At 40.1% G+C, this 20,531-nt stretch overlaps 1 protein-coding gene across 4 annotated transcripts in view; it reads right to left on the minus strand.

Annotated features, from left to right (window-relative positions):
- The window catches only part of LOC140726759 (four and a half LIM domains protein 2-like), a 55,212-nt gene that overhangs the window by 16,488 nt on the left and 18,193 nt on the right, over positions 1 to 20,531 (minus strand). For 2 of the 4 annotated variants that reach the window (XM_073043541.1, XM_073043542.1), the window contains exon 2: positions 9,081 to 9,262. In XM_073043541.1, coding sequence (XP_072899642.1) covers positions 9,081 to 9,236 — 156 coding nt within the window. In that variant the 5' untranslated portion in view covers positions 9,237 to 9,262. Of the gene's footprint in view, positions 1 to 9,080; positions 9,263 to 9,444; positions 9,542 to 10,976; positions 10,997 to 20,531 lie in introns of those variants that run through there. The other 2 variants (XM_073043544.1, XM_073043543.1) reach the window with 2 other exon arrangements.

A 20,531-nucleotide genomic window follows, 5' to 3' on the forward strand; every position in this document is an offset into this window, starting at 1 on the left:
TCAGGTTTTTTTAAAATTAAAGTTAATGTTCTTTACTCTGTCCATGGAAGGCCTAAGGAAGTCTTGATGTGTTTGGTAGATAACACAGATGTTTCTAGTTTACATTTTTGTTTGACAATTAAAAGCATGAGCGGGTCAAAAATGATCTTGAACATATGCACAGGAAGTGCTGCACTAATAACTTAAGAAGTATGAGCACAATAACTCCCACGGAGATTTATTACTGTGGAAAAGGGGAGTAGAAACTGTCAACTTCTTTAGAAAGTATAATCAACCTTCTGAGGTTTGCCTGCAATGTAATTCATCTTTCAGCTTTTCCTTTTTGTTGCATTTTTTAAATATAATTTACGTAGGTGAATGTTCATAATGCAGAAATGAAGTGATAATTAATGACCAAGAAGGATAGTGAAGGAAAGCAGTGGACATTACCTACATGGACTTTAGCAAGGCCTTTGACAAAGTCCTTTATGGGAGGCTTATCCAGAAGGTTAAGTCACTTAGCATTCAGGAAGAAGTAGCTAATTGGAGGCAACATTAGTTTAGTGGGAGAAGCCAGGGAGTGGTGGATGATTGTTGTCTCTTTGACTGGAGGCCTGTGACCAGTGGTGTGCTGCAGGGATTGGTGCTGGCTCCATTGTTGTTTATTATCTATATTAATGATTTATATAATAATGTGATAAACTGGATCAGCAATTGAGTAGATGACACCAAGATTAGGATTATAGTAGACAATAGGAAAGGCTATCAAAACTTGCAGCATGATCTTGACCATCTGGGAAAATGGGTTAAAATAATGGCAGATAGAATACAATGCCGACAAATGTGAAGTGTTGAATTTTGCGAGGACTAACTAGGGTAAAACTTACAGATCGAATGGCCAGGCTCTGAGGCATGAAATAGGAAAAAGGGACCTGGAGATGCAGATCTATAATACCTTGAAAGTGGTCTCATAAGTAGATAGGGTTACAAAGAGAGCTTTCAATATATTGGCCTTCATAAATCAGAGCATGCAATACCGGAATTGGGATGTTATGTTGAACATTGGAGAGGCCGAATTTAGAGTATCTTGTGCGGTCTTGGTCATTTGCCTCACAGGAGAGATATTAGTAAGTTTAAAAGAGTGCAGAGAAGATTTACAAGTATGTTGCTAGGGTTTGAGGGCCTGAGTTATAGGGAAAGATTGAAAAGGATAGGACTTTATTTCCCTCTGCACAGGAAAATGAGGGGTCATTTAGAGTTATACAGAATTATGAGCTTAGATAAGATGAGTGCATGCAGTCTTTTCCCCCTCAGATTGAGTAAGTCTAGAACAAGAGGTCATGCTCTTAGGGTGAAAGGTGAAATGTTTAAGGAGAATCTGAAGGGAAACTTCCTCACTCAGAGGGTGGTGTGAGTGTGGAACAAATGACCAGCAGAATAATAGATGTGGGTTCAACTGTAATATTTAAAAGAAGTTTGGACGCGGTTTGGAGGGATATGGTCCAGGTGCAGGTAGATAGGATTAGGTAGAAGATCAGGTTGGCAAGGACTAGATGGGCTGAAAGGCCTGTTGTCCCAAGACTACATGTTGCTACTTCAGTGTAATATACGGCCAAGCTACAGCAGTAGTGACACAAAACAAAAGTAACACAAAATGACCAATTGGTCCATCAAGCTTATACTATCATTATTGTGCTATCTGTACAAATTTTTAAATGCTTTACACTCAAGCACTCTCCCTTTCCCCAGCATCTTCTACAATTCCTACTACAGCCAAATAATCTTCTGAGAGAGATCAATAAGCAAGGAAGAATATCTTTGGTAAAAAGTCACTAAAATTCTGTCTAATTGCCTTATGTTATCATTCTTGTTCAGTAATACCCTGGTTATGAATACTGCTCTTACCCACCTCTTAAAACCACATCAACAGCATAGTGGTGCTACTGGTTGAGCTGTTGTTTCAAAGTTCCAACAGCCCTGATTTGACAGTGACTTCCAGTGGTGTCTGCATGCTCCCTCCATGACTGGGTGAGTTTACCTCCAGTGCTCCAATTGCTTCCCACAATCAAAAGACACTGATTGGTGGGTTGACTGACTATTGTAAATTGCCTTTAGTATACATATTGTAGGAGAATCAATGGGTGTATTTCAGAGTGGTTTTGAGGAAAGGAACAAGGAATGGGGATGACAAAATTGTTCTGTAAGGCATCTTCACCTCAATGAGCTGAATAGTCTCCTTCTCTACTGCATGGAAATATTGAACATTGCACTCACATGAACTTGTAAAGCTCCAATTTGAATTATTGCAGCATTTCAGACTCACTGCTAGCACTAGTAACTTAATCCAGTGACCTGCAGCACAAAGAGCTTCCTGCCTTCTCAGCTATGATTTACAAATATATTGCACAAATGGGGCCCAGCTGATGGTTTTGTGCTGAATTATTGACATAAATATAACATTTTCAATATTACCCCAATGGCCTAAATTAGTGCTGTGGAAAACAAAAATTAAACACAATCAAAAGAAATCAACACATTCTGCTTTTCCCACATGTACACCATTCTTTTTTTGACAGAAAAAGTACTTTTCATGCTTTGGTGTGTTTCCAATAAATAAATAAACCAATCTTTCTGAAAAAAACTTTAAAAGATGTCTTACTATTTTTCACTTCCATTGTATTTAAAATAAGTTCCAAACACATTTTTCGGAGAATTGAATGGTACCTTATTGCAGTTTTAACTGGAAATAGGCATGACAATTATTCAGCAATAATTCTCAAATTCTAATGGAGCCAGTTGTATTATATTCAGGGAAACAAAGAAACTGCTATAAATGTCATTCTTGCAGGAAGTTGGATAAAGATTTAAACAATCTTTAAATTCCGTCATATGTCATCTGTGGCAGCCAAGCAATGTTGTTTATATGTCAGAAGTATATTTGCTGAAAATGTTATAAAGGATGGGTTGATGCCAAAATAATGTTAACCACACAAGTTGAAATGACCTTAGATTTCATAATCTCAACCCTTAGACCATATTTTGCATTCAGTCTAAAAGTGTGGAATTAGTATACCTCAGTTTTTAACTCTTGAAGTAGCACCAATCATTGATTTAGAGCAGAATGAGTCATAAATAGGAATAATCTGCAACTTTATTTACCTCTTTTACTTTCTCATGTATAGTATTCAGCACTTACAATAGAAAAAAATAAATACTAGACAATAAAATTAATAGATTATGAAAAGTTTTCAGATGTTCAGCCATCATCAAACTAAAGTGCTGCCATTGTTGAGCCACGAATATGTACAGTATTTTTTAAGTTCCAAAACAATCAGAAAGTATTTTAAAACCTATCTTTCATTGGAAGAAACAAAAACTTGAGATGAAAATGTATTTTATGAGAATTCTTCTGTTTTTATCTTAAACCACCGGGTTCAAGAACAATTACTACCCCTCAACCATCAGGCTCTTGAATAAAAAGGGATAACCACACTCACTTGCCCCATCGTTGAAATGTTCCCACAACCAGTGATCTCACTTTAAGGACTCATATCACACGTTCTCATTATTTTTTGCTATTTATTTATATTTGCTGTTGCACAGTTTGTTGTCTTCTGCACTTTGGTTGATCTTTCACTGATCCTGTTATAGTTACTATTCTATAGATTTGCTGAGTACGTCGCAGGAAAATGAATCCCAGGATAGTATATGGTGACATATATGTACTTTGATTACAAAATTTAGTTTGAACTTTCAGTTTTTTGAACTCCTAAGTACTTGAATCAATTTGCATAGTTGTGGTAAAAACAAAATGATCCCCATGCTAATTGGCAATCCACATATCCAAGCTTTGGATGTTTTGGAAAGCAATTATTATAACAGCAATTAAAATATATTATTTCAACTATGGAGAAAAGAATACCCTCCTTTCCACAAAGCAGCTTGCCTGACATTTGCAGCCAAATTCCCTGAAGCATGTGAATCTTGGAAAGTCAGGTCCCAAGATGCCATGTGTTCTATCATCCTGCCTGTTGCACACATGCACGAGTATACAATGTCTACACATGATCTCAGAACTTGCATATGTTCTCGGGCAGCATACATATGTCATCAATTATTATTAAGTCTCTTCTCAACCCCTACGGATGTATTCATTACGTTCTTTAGTAATTCCAATCATACCAAGGACTAAATCTTCTCCAGCATTTCCTGCTGGAGAACTCTTATCATTTACACCTTTGCACAAGTCATCTTCCTTCTCACGCAGCAAGCACAGATCCTTAAGCAGTATGTACAGGTCATCGTGCTAACAAAAACATGGAGCAAATGATTCTGCTACCTGAAGATGAAAAGTGGGTAAAAGGTTGATTATTTTCATCCATTTAATAATCTAAGAAAATCCAAGTATTTATCAGTTGGAATTATAAGGTATCTGCAGGTTATTCTACAATGGAAGGCTCCAAAGTAAACTAAATTTCGTATCAGGGATGTTCCTGCCTGGATCACAAAACAGTCTGATCCACTGCTGGCCTGCAAAAAGCTTCCTCCCATGTGAGCTCTGGCCCCATCTTCCCTCTGATTCCCCTCACTTCTTCTCAATGCATCTAGTTCTTGCTGAGAATTCCAAAGCTTTTGAAAGTGTTATACTAAGTGAGGAAATTAAAATATCCGTATTGTCATGAAGAAATAAATAAGGCAAGGTGGGGCTAGACAGTGGAAGTGGCATAAAGCAAAAGATTTTGATAATGATAAAAGCTGGATTTCAAAATCAGCAGCTTTTTATATGAACTGGATGTGCAAACCAGAAGGAACAGCAACAACCTCAAATCATATAGCTCCTACAATCGAGCAAAAATGTACCCTGGCATTATAACACTTTAAAAAAAAGATGCAGTCACATTACCAGACACTAAAAGGATGGCAAAAAGCATGGTTAAGGAGGTAGGTTTAAATCTGTTTCTTGAAAGAGAAAAGGAAGATTTTGAGCTGGGCTGAGGTAAGGGTAGAGTTAGATAATACTGTACAATGGAAATGAGCAGTCTCTGTAATGGCCCAGACAGGGTCAGGTATGAAAATAAGGTTGCAAGCAACTTGGTTCACTTACAGACAGTGACAGGAATGAAGTTGTTGGTTAGTAAATAGGCAGAACCAGTACCTTTGGTCTTCCCAATGGTCTTTTTGAAACAAAGTTCTTCTCATGTAGTAATGGAACTTAGACAAGCACTGATGATTTAGTGGCAATAGTCGGAGAGACTTAGCACAGGAGAGCATTTAGGTGATTGCATTCTGATTCAGCTCAAGCTTACACAGGTCGGGAGCTGGGAGACTGGTAAAGTTAGCATTACAGACACTTAACGGGAAAGAACAACAGAGGCAAAATAAACATTAGAGGTTTTATCCATTAACAAATCAGGTGCAGATTAATGACTAGTCAGGTTAAACATATGGGTTTCCACTTAAATTGAGCTTCCCAGCCTTATCAGGACAATTATGGTAAGATGTCAAACATGGTAAGATGGTTCTTCAAAGGAAGGAAATATCAGTGAATAATACCATCAGTGCTATGTTTGTGGATTGTCCTGAGGGTCATTTACAACTTTGCCGGAGCAGTAACAGGATGCAACATACTTCTGGCCTTTGCAGAACTTGTTTTAACTTTGCTAAAGCAAAACCAGGAGCACCATGATGGTCCGTACAACTAGGCTACCATTACGGCAGTGATGTTAAATGCAGACCTTGTCACCGTCAACACCACCCCAACCCAGCCCCTATACACTATATTTGGTTTGTAAAACATGTTGCTCTGGGTCAGGGATTGACTAGTGTTACATCCCATCAGTCTGCTATCAGCCCATGTAACGTAGCAACGTTAATGAGTTGTGAATGTAATGCGTTGGAAAGACCCAGTTGAGGAAAGAAGAACAAAATAACCAGAACAGATCTAATGCAGTCAGGTATTGAGAGGCTGCGGAAAACAGACTAATCCTGATGAAGGGTCTCAGCCCAAAACGTCGACTGTTTTCTCTTTTCCATAGATGCTGCCTGGCCTGCTGAGTCCCTCCAGAATTTTAGTAAGCATTGCAGATTTTCTCGTGTTTCAGGTGAGTAATTAGTTAACTCATCTCAGCTGGGAACATTGTTGAGGGATCAGAATTACCCAGGGCTGCTTGGCTGAGAATGAGAAACCCTGCAGTGTGAATACTACTGATCGATGTTCAGGGCTGGAATTGCATATGAGCGCTCAGTGGCGATAAATGTGACATTAGCAAGTACGTAATTGAACAGGAGTGACAGCACTCGTGGATAAACAAAAGAAATTCTTGCAGATGCTGGAAATCCAGAGTAAACACACGCAATGCTGGAGGAACTCAGCAGGTCAGGTAGCACCTATGGATAGGAATAAATAGTCAATATTTTGGGCTGAGTACCAAACAATACAAGTTCTCAAATTACAGCATATAATTGGAATTGTGCCAAACAGAACTGAATGGACTGTAAAATGATCTCCGTAGCTTTGAACATAAGAACATTAACATGTTAAAAGCTAGGTGGATTGACAGTTCCATCCCCACTTCAAACGAGCTGCGCTCATGTGGGGAGCGTTGGTGACAACACTGTCAGAAGGAAGTGAAATGCTGAAGGCTAATGAATGTGATCCATATACTCCTGCTTGCTTCTGAGGCAAGATAACCCATAATAAACACATTCCGCTGCTGGAAAAATATCACCAATGGTGTCTCTGAAAAATCTGCCAAATTCACTGGAAGAATATGGGAACCACTCTCAGTGTCCTCACCCAGGCAAATATCCCCAGTATTGAGGTCCTATTTACCTCAGTTAGGCCATGTCATCGTGCCCAATACTTGATGCACCATCAATAACTCTCAGAGATGGGAGGCGAACGATAGGCTTTTATTAGCTGCAAGAGACCACCACACAACATCCTGGAGACTGAGGGAGGAGCAGTGCCTCCAATCGCCTTTATACAGGGGTCTGTGGGAGGAGCCACAGGAGCAATCAGCAGAGGGGCATGTCCAGACAGGTATATGTAGTTCACCACAATACCAGACTCCTGAAATAAAATCTGTTACAGGATAAAATCGTCTGGCTGACTGAAAACAGTATTTTAGGATGTTCTCAAAGACTCCTTGATAAAATGCAATATCCTTACAGCCTCTTGGGGATCCTTGATCCCCCACCATTCAAAATGCAAAAGGACTATTTGGAATGACATTGAGTATCTTGAGTCTGTGCATCAGGAGCATACCGACACCCCAAGGAAACAGGTAAGGAAGTGCATATCTCACAAACTACCCAAACTACTCTGTCTGTTGGGTTCTGTAGGAATTCAGAGAATGATCCTAAGAATGAAGGGGTTAACATGAGAGGAGTGTCCAATGGCTCTGGTCCTGTACTCTCTAGAATTTAGAAGAATGAAGGGGGATTCTCATTGAAAACTACCGAATATTGATAGAGTGGACGTGATGTTTCCGATAGATGGAGAGACTAGAGCCAGAGGGCACAGATTCAAAATTAGAACAGACATGGGGAGGAATTTCTTTAGCAGAGGGAGGTGAATCTGTGGAATTCATTGCCACAGACAACTGTAGAGTTCAAGTCATTGGGTATATTTAAAGTGGAGTTTGATATGTTCTTGATTGGTAAGAATGCTAATGGTTATGAGGAGAAGGTAGTGAATCAAGTTGAAAGCAAAAATAAATCAGCCATGTTCAAATGGCAGAGCTGTCTCAATGGGCAGATAGCCTAATTCTGCTCCTTATTTGATGGTTGTATGGTCAGGTATCCTCAGTGGAAAAGTCTGTACTTCCCCATCAGAAACCACAACGCCAGAGTCATTCTTGACCCTGAGGAACTGTGAAGAAGGATAAGAAGACTATGCCTCTGGCAGCAAAGATTGCATGGTCTTTAATGATATTCAGGTAATCTAGTAGGAAAATTCATGAAAAATTAAAATACACCCTAGTTGTCCCAGTTGTAAGACTGCTGGCAGTCCTTGGCAATCCTGGGACTGACATAATTACTTTAAAGCAGGTGATCCCAATCTTCTTTGTGCCATGGAGTGACCATGGACCCCAGGTTGGGAACCCTTGCTATAAATGGATAGGTGGTAACGTCATCAGGTTTACGGGGTGGAAGAAGGGAATGTGATTTATCCACTGTGAAGAAGTAAGATTTTCATTCAGAGGTAGACAACCAGTGCATCTCCCAGAACATTGACATTTCCATACAATCAAAGGCCAAAGTCCATCTGATTTGCCTTCTGCTATAATTCTGCTGGTTGCTTAATTAAACAAGTCTCAGAGTTGTTAGCCAATCAATCTCTGTCAACTAACTCGCAGCAGAGCCAGACATTTCATGAGAACCACTCTAGTGGAGAATTTGGAAGCTTGAAATCCAAAGTCTGCTGTTTTTCCCAAATATGTTACATTTACCACATGCCTTGTCTCAAATTACACAGAAACTGACAGCTACAATTAAGTATTCAGTAGCAGTGGTGCTTGCAGCAGCGTTACAAAAGCCAAGTTGATCTAAAGACAGGTAATTTATGAAGTAAGATAACATAACCAAAGAAAATTTAAAAAAAACAGAATGCTCAACCAGCAAGCCCAGTCCTGATATTGGAAGTAGTTGTTTGTGTTAAAATTAGAATAATCCAATAATCTTAATTAAAGAATTAAAACTGACAAAGCATATTGAGAGCTTATAATGCAAAGCATTTGAATGAAGCAATGTTAAATTTAACATCCACACCAGCACTTCATAGATTGGGAATATGACTTCCAGAGATGAGAAATTTTTATCTTGCCTGAAATATGTCCAGTCAATTTTGACCCTCTAATAGAGAAAACTTAAAGAAAATTGATAGTGATTTCCAAGTACTTTAATTATATTTAGAGAGGCTGCCCTGAACCACATCCAGCTCCCACTGGATTAATAATGTTAGTATTTTCTTTATAACATTATCTTTGTACACAACCCTATGCTTCGAAATGCAGAAAATATTCCTCAAGTGCAGATCCCAGTTTTTGCATTGCACCACCATTGCAACCCAATGAACAAAGATGAAAAATGGTATAGACCTTATTGTCGCAACCAATTGGTTTCTTGCATTCCTCGCAGGTATTGCAATAAAGACTTTCATAGCACCTAACACAAAAGGGATTCTCCTCTTGAAGGATGTACTGCTTCCCAAAGAGGGATTCCTTGCAGTAGTGGCAGTCGAAGTGCTCTGTCATTTTGCTGTTTGGAAGGCTTTAAGCACCTATAATTCAAAACAAGAGCAGAAATTTGAAACCGTTCTGATTATTTCAATGCTTTTCAGCACAGCTATATCTGATTCAGTTCATTCATGAAAGAAATAGAATTATTTAAAGATTAACGTATGTAAAAATCTCAGTGTGACATCAGACATGCAAATTGTGACAAACAGCCACAGTCACTCACTGTTCCGATGGTCAGACATGAGCTAAAATATTAAACCATCGACGCCCTAGGATTCATATAGTTTGAACTGCTGTACGTCTTGTAACTGGTGTGTGTTATGTAACTGGTGAAGCAATGAGTGGCTGGCTGCCTAATAAAATCCTTGTGTCACTTTACCATATAAGGCATTAAAAGCTCAGAAATCATGCTGTCTCAGAGCCTAATTACAGCTGGCAATGGAACATCCTTTTCCATTGCTTTCTCTCTAATATTTCCTAATGATCAAACCTGCAAATTTCTTTCAACCAGCACAAAAACATACAAGTGGCTTGCAAACCCTGGACGATTTATTAATACAGACAGCATTAAAATGGTATTATAATTTGTTAAACCATTATGAATTAAAGAAATTTCATTTCAATTGTATAAAAATGATTTTCAGCATCTAGAAGCACAAATTTATAGAAAGGTATAATATTGTTGAACTGGAATTAAATTAAAATGTAGGATTTTGAGTGATACTTTTTTTAGATTTTTTGTATTAATAGATTATATAGTTGATAAATTATATAATTGATAAATATACATTAAACTAAAATTATTATTACCTTTCTCAAGAGTTAAATATAATGCCTGCTTAATATAGCACTCAAAACATTCTCAATATTTTCTGAAATGCAAGACAAATATATTGCTTGGCTGTTATAATGGGATCAATCTTTATTTAGAAGGGTGAATACAAGAGTTAGTGTGTCCAACTGAAAAAGGCTTTCATACAATGTGCACATGCACGTTTATTTAGTTCACCACAATATCCTACCTCAAACTGGTTTTAATTATCATGACTGAAGGATTTGATTTCTACGACTGTGTCCCAGATGCAGTAAAAATTCCTCCTCCTGCATTTTTTCTTTTATATGAATTAACCTATTCTGTAGCAATTTTAACTTTGTATGATTGACCTTATTTATAGAGGGGCCACCTAATGATTTGAACAGCAATCTGAGATTTCCCTTGCAACTAGAGAAAACAATCATATTAGCATTTTATGAACCCTGAGTATCTGCCCATTATTGTTTCTTCAGCTGCTCTACTAAACTTGCTTAACAAGAATAATGATTCATAATACAAGGTCTTCAGCATTTAAGTACCCTCACTATCAAAGTTGGTTAATATTCCTTTCAAATTAACTATTGGATAGAGCTATCCTGCCAGTTCAAGTACTGGTGTCCTCAAACTATTTGAATGAGCAAAAATTCATAATGTAATTTCTCTCACTGAGGGCTTGTCTCCATTTGCTATGCCAATGACCAGGACATATCAACGATGATTATTAATATTTGCTCCCAGCATTGAAGTCCACCTAGTATTGGTAAAATCAGCTTCAGACTTTAGATTGCAGACATCATCTCCTGAATTGGCATGACCAAGTTATTAATAATGATGGACCCAGCTGTTTTCTCTGCATAATAACCTAAGGAACAGAACCAGCAAGCTAAAACTGATGCATTTGAAAGCAGTCACATCTTACATTATGCACTGCCAGTACTCACCAGGTTTTGTTTTTTAATGATGATCTGCTGAACCTTTGAGTTCCTTTATTCTGGCTCTATCTTGTAATACATTGGCTTTTATTGCAGAGACTGTTTTTTTTAATTTAGCTTTAGACAGGTCTGGTTTCCTCTGATAATTGTGCCCTTCCTCAACTACGATCCAAGATATTGCACATAGCCTCTGTCACACAAGTTTTTCTGTTGCATAACATTAACAAGTGGTGAATAGCAAATGATGAAAGTGGATTTCAAAATTACAAGTGGTTTTCCTTATATTAGTCTTCAATCTTTAGGCCATAACACTCTGGACACACCACTGGACTTGCAATCATAGTGAGGCTGCAGACTGCGAGAAACTGGCAACTGACTGATTTCCAGGACCAGTATTTGAAGAGGCGTCAAAAGAGTAACTTCACATGTGTAAGTGAGAAATAGTATTCCAATCAACACACACAAAATGCTGGAGGAACTCAGCAGGTAGAATAGTATTCCAATGACGAACGAATTCCATGGCACAGTTAGTAGTGCTGTTGCTTCACAGGATATGAGATTCAAGATCGTTCCTGACTTTAGGTGTTTTCAATTCTCCCTCTGGCTCTATGGATGACTTCCTGATGCTCTGATTTCTTCCTACATCCCAAAAACATGCACCTTCATTGGGTAATCTAAATTACTTTGTGTATAGGTAAGTAGTCATTGATGAGAATGTGGGTAGAAAAAACAAGAATGTAGGAGTAGGGTAAATGGTACTGGATTAGACTAAATAACTGTTATTTTCCTTATATTTTAACTTGTATAAAGGATATTTGCTTCCTTGGCCAGTTGGCCCCGTGGTTTTAAGTTGTAAGTAAACTTCCAAGTACCGGTTTTTTAACTTGCGGTTGTAACACATCTACTTTATCTTCTTGATAGGCTTCACTGAGACCCCCTCTCATTCATCTAATGACCAGTGGGTACAGGCCCAAAGCCATCAAACACGCCTCATGAATTAACCCTTTCATTGCCAGAATCATTCTCGTGTACCTCCTCTGGACCCACACCAATGCCAGCACAAGTTTTCTTAGGGACTCAAAACTGCTCACAGAACTCCAATGACTTCCAAAGCCTAGGCATTATGTCCTTGCTCTTATATTCTAGCCCTCTCAAAATTAATTTTGACATTGCATTTGCCTTCCTTAACTACTGACTCAACCTGCAAGTTGAACTTTAGGGAATCCCACACAAGGACTCCCAAGACCCTTTTCACCTCTGACTTTTGAATTTTCTTCCCGTTTAGAAAATAGTCTATGCCTTTATTCCTTCTACCAAAGTGCATGACATTGTATTGCATTTTCTACTTCTTTGCTATTCTTCCAATCCGATCAGTCCTTCTGCAGACTCCCTGCTTCCTTAACACTACATGCAGCCAACCAGATAAGGCCCTCTTTATTCCCACTCTTTGCCTCCTGCCAGTCAGCCATTCTTCTATCCATGCTAGTACCTTTCCTGTAATACAATCGGCTCTTATCTTGTTGAGCAGTCTCATCTGTGGCACCTTGTCAAGGCTCCAGGTAAACAATATCCACTGACTCTCCTTTATCTCTTCTGCCTGTTATTTTCTAAAGAATTCCAACAGATTGTCAGGCAAGATTTCCCCTTAAGGAAGATTCCCATGCTGACTTTGGCCTATTTTATCATTTGTCTCTGAATACCCCAAAACCCCATCCTTAATAATAGACTCCAACATCTTCCCAACCATTGAAGTCAGTCTACTAATGCCTCCACAATCTCTTCAGATACCACTGGTCCAGATGACTTATTTACCTTCAGTCCATTCAGCTTCCAAAGCACATTCTCCTTATTAATAGCAGCAACACCTACGTCTGCCTCCTAACACACTCAAATATCTGGCATACTGCTAGAGTCTTCCACAGTGAAGACTGATGCAACATACTTATTCAGTTAATTCTCACTTCTTTGTCCTCCGTTACTATCTCTGGAATGTCATTTTCCAGCAGCCCGATATCTATTCTCACCTCTCCTTTACTCTTTATATACCTGAGAAAATTTTTGGTATCCTCTTTTATATTATTGGTGAGCTTACCTTCATATTTCATCTTTTCTCTCCTTTTTAGTTGCTTTCTGTTGGTTTTTAAAACATTCCCAATCATCTAATTCCCCACTATTTTTTGCTATATTATATGCTATCTCCTTTGCTTTTATGCTGTCTTTGATTTCCCTCATCAGCCACATTTGTCTCATTCTCCCTTTAGAATACTTCTTCATCTTTGGAATGTATTTATCTTCTGCCCCCCAAATAGCCCCCAGAAACACCAGCCATCGCTGTTCTGCCATCATCCTGTTCAATTCCCCTTCAAATCAACTTTAGCTAGCTCCTCTCTCATGCCCCTGTAATTCCCTTTATTCCACTGTAATACTGATACATCTGACTTTATCTATTCCTTCTCAAAATGCAGAGTGAATTCTATTATATTATGATCACTGCCTCCTAGGGGTTTGCTTATCTTAAGCTCCCTAATCAAAATTGGTTCATTACACAACACTGAAAGCAGAATTGCCCTTTGCGGGCTCAACCACAATCTGCTCTAAAAAGCCATCATAGGCATTCTACAAGTTCCCTCTCTTTCAAATGCAATCCTGAAATGATATCCAGGTTGCATTCCAAAAGGCGATATTTCAATTATAATGCCGATTATTCCAATAGCAACCCTATCTACAGTGGATTCCAGATAGATGGGCTATCGACTAAATGAGGCAGCCGCTTATTTGGGACAACTCGTAAAGAACAAAACCTAATCGAGTTTCCTTTGTTTATTTGTTTATTATCCATGCCACTGAATTGGGACAGGAGATTGCTGCTGGAGAGTTTCTTAGAGCACAGTTTTTAAATCCCCTCAAAACCACCTCTTTGGTCAAGAAAGCATAGCAGCATCTCCACTTCCTGAGCAGATTAAAGTGAGTGAGGCTCCCATTGCGATCCCCACCCCCCCATTTTAACCAATTTTTACATGAGCACCATCGAGAGGGTCCTGACCAGTTGCATCACCACCTGGTATGGGAAATGCAAGGCATCTGTGATGCACCATCAATGACTCTGAGACGTGAGTTAAGGTAGGCTTTTATTGGCTGGAAAAAAGCACAAGCAGCAAGTGACCACCACACAACATCCTGGAGACTGAGGAAGGGTCTGTGGCTCCAATTGCCTTTATACTGGGGTCTGTGGGAGAAGCCACAGGAGCAGTCAGCAGGGGGGGCGTGTCCAGACAGGTATATGTAGTTCACCACAATCTGACCACAATTCCCTACAGTGAAGACTACTGAGAGGATCATTGGGGTCTCTCTTCCAACCACTGGAGATATTTATCAGGGGTACTTCTTATGCAGGGCCCTTAACGTTGTCAGTGATCCCTCCCATCTGTCCAACAATCAGGCAGGAGGTACCATAGCATTAGGAGAACTGTTAGGATGGGGGGACAGCTTCTTCCCCCAAACCGTAAGACTACTGAACTCTCTGCCACCACCCAGGTCTCATCACATACGAAGCACCAGTGGTGTTATACTGTTTGCTTTTTAACATATCATATATGCACCTTATTACTTGTTAATTTATTTGTGGTAATATTAACTGCATCTGTTCTGTGTGTGTGTGGAGTTACATACGATGTGTTGTGCACCTTGGTCTGGATGAACTTGGTCTCATTTGCTGCTATACATCTGTACAGCTGAATGACAATAAACTTGAACTTGAACTTTTTGTCACTGATAGTTGGTGAGAAATAAGCAGTAAGAAAATTCAGAACAGTTTACTCACTGCGGTTTCAAGCATTCAGGCTTGGAGATGCGAGAAACGGCCAGGAGTGAAAAAGAAACGATTTCACTATTTCAACAAGTTAGGAACAATGAAGAATTTGAAAGTAATGACAATTATCTTGAACGTTACAATGAAAATGAAGATTTTGAGGATGCAAAAGTTTCTAACTAGCATCAGTTGCTGTGCTAAGTTAGTTCATTTACAGTCCATTAAAAGCACTTGTCCGTGTACAATGGATGAATTCCTTCATTGCTACCTATTAGGAACTAAATCACAGTTTTATAGTACTATAGTAATATTGGTCATGTTCGAATGCTCTGATGTTTCTGCATTTTATTTTAATGCATAATTTGTTACTCAGTTAGATGGTAGTCGGTCTTTTATAAACTATTTCCATGAAACTTCTGCTAATTGGGGCCATTGCTTAATTGGGCCAAAATGTACTGGTTCAATTAACTGGAATCCATTGCATTTTGATTACTATCCAATAATATTTCGAAGCAATCCAATGGCATTTTGATTGCAACCCAAGTAATAAAGAGCATGTACAAAGTAAGTGTTACCCAAGATTGAATTGAGACAAGGGTCAAAGTCATGAAACCTACCACAGAAAAAGGGGAGCTAAATCTCCGGTTACATATGGACGGATGACTGAGGGTTTGAGTTGTTACCTGAATAAAATATTTCAATTTGATAAGATTAATGAAAAAAAATCCAGATGAAATATGCCATTAATGTTGAGACTATTAAGGAGATACGTGATAAGACCCAGAGAATGCCTGAGGGAAAGGACAAACTTAGATGGATTTTATCTGTTTTATTGCACTTAAAGATATGAACATGTGGTCAGTTTGTACAAGTAAAAGAAGTTCACTGATCAGTTGGGAAAGGAAAGAGAAACATCTGATGAACGGCAATAAACAGTATGATAGAGACAGTAAAAAGTCTAAAGAGTACATTTTTGCATTAACTGTACAAGTGAAAAGAACATGATAAGCGCCTTGTATAGTATCAGAAAGCCCACCAGAGATTCAAGTGGGTGGTCCTGCCAGTGATGCTTCTCCTTGGGAAACACCCCCTACATTGGACAGTCATCTGAAACAGTGCCACCCTCCAAACCTGAGGAATTACTGTTCTGGTCGCCAACCCATCAATCGTGATTGACTGGTCGATCTTTGAGACTTTCCCAGTAGATCCCAAAAAAAAAGAAAAATAAATACACAAATACTGTTGAGAGATTGTTTCCGGGTTGCAGGGTTTTAGTTCCGTTCTTTCTGCCCAGTGTGCATGCGTGTAGCTCCCCCCCGCCCCCCCGCATGACACAGTGTACTTCAGTGGTCCCCAATCAGCAGGCCATGAGGAAACGATATGAGTCAGCTGCACCTTTCCTCATTCCCTGCCACGCCCACTGTTGAACTTGAACCCACGTAAGGTCATCAGTCGCCTAAACGCAGTGATACCCTCGCGCCAGCGATCACTGGTTGGCCTCAGGCGGCCAGCGGGAAGCGGCGTTGCTACTGGCCTGGAACGCGGACAGATGGGCACCGCCCCTGAACCTGTTTAGCACACTGAATGTTCGTGGGGAACCCTGTGCTAAAATATTCGCAGATGACCTAATTCGGGCTCAGGGTTTCATAAGTAACAGAGCAGCTACCTCGCTGCGATCTACTGAAAAAAACTTCTGTCGGCCGATAGATCCTATAAGGGGGGCAGGCGCACCCTGTCGCACTCCTCACTCTGTTGGTCACTCTCTCCGGACTGGACCGTTGTGGCCCCAGTATGGGGACCTCCGGCCCTGACCTTGTCCTCTCATGCCACCCGCGACCAGCCGCACCTGGCCAAGGCGTCTGGCGGCGGGCGGGCGGGAGGCTGCAGTTTGGGCCCAGAGGCTGTCTAATGAGGCAATGAAGCCCTCAAAACTGCTTCGGTATCCTGAATACAAGCACCCCACACTTAAAAACAAACCCACTGAGCTTTTTCAGCAGAAAAATGTGAGCAGCGCGGGACAGAAGCTAAGTCCAGAGAGCCACGAAAACTAAATTGCAAAATAGACTGGACATAAGGAACCTGCTTCGAGTATCACTGTATTCCTGTCGTGTTTAACACCACCCCCCCCCCCCCCCATCTGGTCCGCAAGAATATTGTCAATATTAAACCGGTCCGCGGTGTAAAAAAGGGTGGGTACCCCTGGTGTTTATACATTATTTCTATTTCTGGGTTGCAGAGTTTTACTTCCGGTATTTTCTGCCCCGGTGTGCATGCGTGTAACTAATCGATTTAGGGTCGATCTCGCCTTTCACTAAGGCTGAGGTAGGGGATCTTGGGCTTAAGAAGGTTGGTGACCACTAAGTTACAGGATGGGCATGACATGGACTCTACAGCAACCTCTAACAACTCAAATGAGGATGACATTGATGAAACAATAAGATGGACAACTTTGCCACAACTTGCTACAATAAAGACCAAGGAAGTGAAGACACGGCAGATCGAAATGGAACCTATGAAAGGTGACAGTTTTTGCATCAACTATCTGAATCAGAAAAGATTGATGCATTGTCCAAAGAAATTCCACATCGGAAAATGGAAGTTTAAAAGTCTGGGCTGAGCTTCAATGTATTAAGAACATACACAAACTGCACCCATATGATGGCATCCAAATTTTCACTGCTATATTGTCTCCTCACCTATTCAGACAATTGATTCAAGGAGCTGAAACAACATGCGGGAGATAATAAACAAATATACAAGATAGTTGGAATGCTATTAAGAAGTTGGAAGAACTGGCCCCAAGACAAACTGATTGGAGGAAAGTGGTTGATTGCAAGCAAAATATTTCTGATAATGTTTCTGAGTACAAGGGACACTGCAGGACGGAGTGGTTAAGTTATTCAGAAGTATGAAGTCTCCACCAAAGAACTCCACATGTTCAGAACTAAACGACTACCTCCACTCATATATTGAAGTGCGTTGAATGGCTGGTAATAATACACATCAAAAACTCCATTCCTGCCACATTGGCCACTCGTCAATTTGCTTACTGACAGAACTGCTCTACGATAGATGTCATAGCATCAGTCATGCACTTGACCCTGACGCCCCTGGAAAATCAGGACATTTATGTCAGAATGCAGTTTCTGGATTTCAGTTTGGCATTCAACACTACTGTTCCACAGACCGTGGTGAACAAACTCCTATTCTTCGGTCTAAATACACTACTGTACAACTGGGTGTTAAACTTCCTAAACAACAGAGCTCAGATAGTCAGGATGCACAACTGCCCCTCCCTCCCCATCACCCTCCACACGGTGTCCCCCGGGCTGTGTGCTGAGAGCACTGCTGTACACTCTGCTCACACGTGACAGAACGGCCAAACACACCAGTAATCACATTGTCCAGTTCGCTGATGACCTGACAGTGGCGGTGCTTATCACCAAAATCAATGAGATGGCCCACAGAGAGGAAATGGAAGAGCTCAAGGCCTGGTGCCAGGAAAATAATCTCTTCCTCTTTGTCAACAAGACAAACATGATGGTTCTCGACTTCAGGAGAAAGGTGCCGAGAAAGGGCCAGCAATACCATAAAAGATCCCACCCGCTCTGCTCATGGACTGCTTGTCCCACTCCCATTAGGGAGGAGGAAATGTAACCAGACTCAAAAACAGTTACTTTCCCCAAGCAGTACGACTGATCAACACCTCCACCCACTCACTCACCCCACCACCACTACTTTACCATTTCCTGTCAGAGTCACCTTATGTACAGACACACCAGTGCCTAGCGTCACCTTATTGACATACAATCAATCTATGTATATGAGCTATCTTATCGATATTTTTATTATTATTGTGTTCTTTATCTTATTATGCTTTTTTTGTACTGCATTGAAGCCAAAGTAACAATTATTTCATTTTCCTTTACACTTGTGTACTGGAAATGACATTAAACAGTCCAATCTTGAATCTTGACTTCCAGGAATAAATGAAGATAACATAGAGGACTCTACATATGATCCCTTGAAATCAACTTTTATTGGTGGCTTAAAAGCAAATATTGCAAACATGGTGAAGCTTACAAAACTGAATTGGAGTGAAGTTGGTGTTCCAAATGCTGAGCTAGTGCAAGCCACTAGATAAGTGGAATGGGATATCAAAATCCAAGTAGGATTAGTTCAGGTGACTCAGTTACCTGTTGATCAACAGCCAGTCTTGCTAGTCAACAGCCAATACCCATTAACCAACAGAAAAAGCAGGACTGGGATTCATCGTGTGTACTGCAGCAATCTCAGTCTGAGCCACACCTCCAAGGCCAATCCCAAAAAACAAAATGGCACCTGTGTAGTAAGAGAGGACATTGGGCCAGAAGTTGTCAGCGTAGGAAACAACAGGAACATGCTCAACAGCAAGTTCAATCCCCTGCCTTGCAAAAGTCTGGAGATCCCGATCTGATAATATGGTTTCAACAAGCAATGTTGGATATAATGGGTGTATTGTCACATTCAAAAAACTGACTAAGCCCTTGCCTGCAGCCCCTGCTTGCCCTGATAAGCAAAAACTGGATGTCTTACATGTTAACTACCAATTAGAAATGAATATGCTGAATTCTTATTAGACTTCAAAGACCAATGACCATGACTCTGCAAAATTGATAATATGCCATGAAAAAGCAAATAATTATAAGGAAACACTTTATTGAACCCAAATCTGATTCTGCACACCAGTGGCTCCTCAATGGGCCGGCTGGGCCGGGCTTTCTGAAACTGAAGTGAAGCATCAGGAAGCATGGCTCCTGGTACCTCTGTGCAGAACTGAACGCTCTGATTGAAGCCAATCAGAAGGAAGATCAGCAAATACTTACACTGATTCTTGATAAGCTTTTGGAGTTGTTCATGCCTTTGGAAACATATGGAGGCAAAGGGGATTTCTTATGTTTCTAAGAACCACAATCAAGAATGGCCAACTAGTACGAGAACTCACGAATGCCGTACAGTTGCCGCCAGAAATTACTGTGTAAAAGCCACACCAAAAGGACTACAACGGAAGGCCATGAAAATGCATTCTCAGATGAAATTGCAAAATATTGCAGGAAGGGATAAAAGAAATAAAACAAGTAAAAAAGATCAAAGAATTAAAAGAGGTACCGGGAACATAAACAGTGAATCCAAAGACCAAAATTATGTAAATGTAGTTGAACTCTGTATCACAGATGAACATACAAAATATTCAAGAGATACAAGCGTTATGTTCTAACTAGGTAAAGCGCTTCTGGATGGAGAATGGCAGGAGGTTAAGCAGTGATGGAGCATGGAGATATGGCACTCGTCATAGACTAATAATTCCAACTACATTGCTTCCTTATCTGGCACAGCAGATACACTCTCTAGGACATACTGGAGTGCAAAAGATGAGCTGCAGATTCTCCCAGTAGTAGTGGAATCCAAAATTCAAGGCACAAGCTCAAAAATCAATTTGAAAGATGCATGACATTTCAGAAAACAAATCCTGGAGCAATGGAAGAGCTTCCACAATTAAGTGCTCCTGCCCCACCTTGTCCATTTTTACACTTACAAATGGACTACATTTCTTTGTCAAGGATATGCAGGTAATACTTACTGGTAATAGTGGACAGGTTTTCGAGACAGGTGGAAGCTGTTCCAGCAAGGAAAGCAAGTGCAGTCAGAAGACTTTGAACTGGACTTTACGGAACTTATTCTAATATTATTTGCTGTTGCTATATTTCTGTCAATTT

Source organism: Hemitrygon akajei, chromosome 4, assembly GCF_048418815.1.
Source record: "Hemitrygon akajei chromosome 4, sHemAka1.3, whole genome shotgun sequence".
NCBI classification, from domain to species: Eukaryota; Metazoa; Chordata; class Chondrichthyes; order Myliobatiformes; family Dasyatidae; genus Hemitrygon; species Hemitrygon akajei.